The sequence below is a fragment of the Sus scrofa genome, chromosome 6, assembly GCF_000003025.6.
Source record: "Sus scrofa isolate TJ Tabasco breed Duroc chromosome 6, Sscrofa11.1, whole genome shotgun sequence".
NCBI lineage: Eukaryota > Metazoa > Chordata > Mammalia > Artiodactyla > Suidae > Sus > Sus scrofa.
Window position 1 is genome coordinate 75171507 of NC_010448.4, and position 3723 is coordinate 75175229.

General features: G+C 62.4%; 1 protein-coding gene across 1 annotated transcript; it reads right to left on the minus strand.

The window, feature by feature from the left end:
- Positions 1 to 3412, minus strand: HSPB7 (heat shock protein family B (small) member 7). Its single transcript, NM_001243388.1, has 3 exons — positions 3113 to 3412; positions 2456 to 2589; positions 1 to 849 (listed from the first exon to the last, which is right to left on the minus strand). Exons 1-3 carry the CDS (start codon positions 3306 to 3308, stop codon positions 670 to 672), a joined length of 510 nt encoding a protein of 169 aa, NP_001230317.1. The 5' UTR covers positions 3309 to 3412; the 3' UTR covers positions 1 to 669.

The following is a 3723-nucleotide window of genomic DNA, read 5'->3' on the forward strand; positions in this document are numbered from 1 at the left end:
TTTATCACGAACCAGCTGTATTGGAAAAACCCCAGCTATACACAGACACAACGTGGCCCTGCCCTGGCACAGCCGGCTGGAGGGGGCACCTTGTGGGCAGGCAGCCTAGCAGCTGGGTCGGGGCTGGTAGAGCGGCTGAGGGGAGCTGACCATCCTGCTGTCTCCTTCTGGTGTCCCCATGGCAGTTCAGTTTAGAAAGAAAACTGAATCTGCCTCTCCTGATCCCCTTGGCCAAGGAGGGGGTCCCAGGCCCCATCATCCCCCCGCCCCTGCCCTGCAGAGATTCCACAGATCAAAGATTCTGTCTGTCCTGCAGATTAAATGCCCAGAGAGCCTGCCTATCCCAAGCCCCCGTCCCCAAAGTGGCTTTTTTGGCATCTCCCATTCTCCATCCCAATTCCTTTATTCTGGATTAAGTGAAAGAGGCCACATCTGGAATCCAGAGGCCACAGGTGAGGCGAGAGGGTCCCTGGCCTGCCCCAGGTGGAGCAGAGGGCCTCATGTGGGGGGAATGACCCACCTGGGGTCTGCGGGGGTGGGGGTGTCAGGGCCTGGAACCCAGGCTGAGATGTCCCGGAAGCTGTCACAAGGGGGGCAGGAAAGCCTCTCTAGCAGCCCAGTGGGGGAGAGGAGAGGGCGGTGGGGGCAGGGCCGGGGAGGGGAGGGCCCTCAGATTTTGATCTCCGTCCGGAAGGTCTGCTGGACGTGCTCCGTGTGTGGTTGGCGCCGGGCCCGGATGGTGAGGCTGCCGTCCTCCCGCAGGGCCGAGGTCACCGATGTGGGGTCCACATCCTCTGGCAGTTGGCACTTGTGAGCAAAGGTGTTCATGACGGTGCCGTCAGCTGCCAGCTGGGGAAGGGGTGATGGGTCAGGGCAGGCTGGCCCCCACCCTTGTACTGCTCACGACAGGCCGCAGCCCCGGCTGCGCCGTCTAACCCCAGCTGGGCTCCCATGTGCTGAGAGGTTCTGCTCTTAGGTGCAGAGGCCCTGCCTAGGGGCTGGCCAGGGTAGGATGGGCGCAAAGATGCTCAGCGGCGCTCCAGTGGTCCCAGGGGAAAGGCAAGGGGTTGGTGGGGGAGCTCCGAAGGAGAGGAGGCTTGGTGGCAGAATCTGGGGCTCCTGTGTGACAGGAGAAGGCACAGAGCAGAGCCGAGCCCTCCTGGATACCCAGACACATTGGTGTCCACCTCCGGGGCTGGGCTGGCAGCCCCTCCCCCACGACCCAGCCAGCACATGGTGTCCAGAAGAGCCTGGGGCGGCTGAGTCACTGGTGGGGGTGGCAGGGCTGCCACATGCTGCCCACTGGTCCTGGTGCCCATAGTCCCTGGCTTCCCCGATGGAGGTGCAGGGCATCCTCCCATGCTGGAGAAAGAAGCTGGGCTGTCCGGTGGGGTAGCTTTGGGCCTACCCTCTTCTCTAAGGAGCAGCTGTGGCTCTAACCCGCTGGGGGCAGCCCCCCTCCTCAGCCAGGGCCACACCCTCCTCGAGGGTGCAAGTCTCCTGGGAGTTAGGACGTAGAGGCCCTAGTGACACAGTGACCCTGAGATCCATGGGCAGAAGAATTGTGGGGTTTGGAGTGTGTGTGACCTTGAACTGCAGGGCTGCTGCCTAGCCTTGAGCTCCATTCTGGGGTCCAAGAGGGAAGACGGCTTGAGGGCTGTCCCATGGGGGAGCTCCTTCCCCCTAGCCGCCCAGGTGAGCCCCCCACCTGACCACACACCTGAGGGAAGAGCTCTCCTCTCACCCCCCCTTCTCATCTCTCACCTCCTCTTACGTCCCCCTCTCTCTCTCTTTTTTTTTTTTTTTTTTTTGAGCCACAGCAACGTGGGATCTGAGCTGCATCTTAGACCTACACCACAGCTCACGGCAACGCCAGATCGTTAACCCACTGAGCAAGGGCAGGGATCGAACCCGCAACCTCATGGTTCCTAGTTGGACTCGTTAACCACTGCGCCACGACGGGAACTCCACCTCCCCTTCTCATCTTTCACTGCCCCTTCTCATCTCTCCTGCCTCTTCTCACCTCTCACCTCCTCATCTCTCACCTCCCTTTCTCACCTCCTCTCACCTCCCCTTCTTACCTCTCACCTCCTCTCACCTCCCCTCTCCTCCCAGCCTCAGGTGCCCCACCCTCTGCCTCCTCCCGCCGCCCCCCATCCCCTGTGGCTTCTTCTGCTGCCCTGGGCTCCTGAAGAAAGGATCTGGGAATGCAACAGTGTAAATCAGCTACACTTCAAAAATAAAATAAAATTTAAAGGAGGATCTGGAAGCCTCCAGGCAGAGAGCGGCAGTAAAGGGGGCCCCGTGGCTACAGGAGCAAGGCCCCCAGTTTGTCCTGAAGTTTTAGGGGGCACTGGTTAGGGTGCAAGGTCCCAGGATGGGACATGAGAGTGGGGATGCTGGACAGAAGGTACCTGTGCGGAGCCCCCAGTCTTAGGGGAGGGGGCGGGCTCACCTTCTCAGCTCGCACCTCAATGTGGTTGTTGGAGGTGGTGACAATGATGTCTTCAGGTGAGAAGTCACTCACGTCCACTGCAAACTCGTAGGCATCGCCCAGGGTCTTGATGTTGCCAGGCCCCCCGGTGCGGGCTGTGGGGAGGGCTGCTGTGAGCTGAGCACAGGGCAGGCTGGCACCCAGGAGGAAGGTTTCTGGCTCCTTCTCCTTGGGGAAGGGGCGGCCCCCCAGGCCTGACCTCCCTCTCAACTGTGGCTCCTCAGCTGCCCTGGCCGTCCCTCCTCATTTCTCGAAAGCCACCTCTCCCAAGGTGGGGAAGGGCCTTACTCGGCACCGGTATATGACACTGTCCATAGCCACTCGTCCCAGGCCTGGACTGGGGATGCACCTTGCCCGCCCCCCCAACACATGCAGCTCTCCGGGGCTCCAGAGAGGGCCTGGCCACAGGGCCTTTGGCCCTTGGCACCTTAGCTGACCCCCAGGCCAGAGCGCTTCCTGGGAGGCCTGCCTGGGGCCACATCTGTCCTGGTGGCCCTGCAGCTGTGCAGCACCTGTTCCTAGCAGCTCAGCAGCCGCAGCTGCATGGGGTGGTGGCCTGGAGCAGGTGTCCCCTCCCCCGTGTGCCTCCCCTCCCCCACAGCGCCCCCAAGCACTTGCCTGGAAAGGCCAGGGGCTCTGAGTGGGGCCGCATGAAGCTGCCAAAATCCTCGGAAAACATGCTCAAGGCCTTCTCCATGGGTGGGTCCTGGGCCGGGAGGGTGTGGGAGGCCGAGGAGGACGAGGAGGAGGAGGAAGAAGAGGAGGAATGGAAGCTTCTCTCCGCTCTGAAGGTGGAGGAAGTCCTGTGGCTCATCCACGGGCAGGCGGCCGGGCCCGGGCTGGGCGCAGGGGCGGACAGGAGAGGGTGCGGACAGCCAGCTCTGGGGGAGCATGCGGGGCCCTGGCCGGCGGTGCTTTATAAGGCCCGACCGTCCCTGGGCGCAGGGCCAGCCCCTTGTCTACCAGCTAAATTTAGTCCTCTCCATGGCCCAGAGGAGCTGGAAATCTTCTCCAGTGAGACGGCCCTGCTGACAGTTCGGCCCAGGCTGCCTGTGAGGCTGAGCTCACAGTCCAGCATTCCAGGCTGATAACTCCGCATGGGGGGCCTCCCAGGGCAACGAGGTGGGGGCCCATGCTGTTCCCTTGCCACTCAGACCCCTGCCCCCCTGCCCCGGGACCTTGTGTGTGCAGGCTTTCTGTCTCTGTCTCCCCCATCAGACGGCAAGCTC

Coding starts and splice junctions, on each gene's coding strand:
- HSPB7 (NM_001243388.1), bottom strand. CDS start 3,308: ATGAGCCACAGGACTTCCTCCACCTTCAGAGCGGAGAGAAGCTTCCAT. Junction 2,590..3,112: donor AGAGCCCCTGGCCTTTCCAG/GCAAGTGCTTGG, acceptor CCCTCCCCACAG/CCCGCACCGGGGGGCCTGGC. Junction 850..2,455: donor TTGAGGTGCGAGCTGAGAAG/GTGAGCCCGCCC, acceptor CCCCTTCCCCAG/CTGGCAGCTGACGGCACCGT.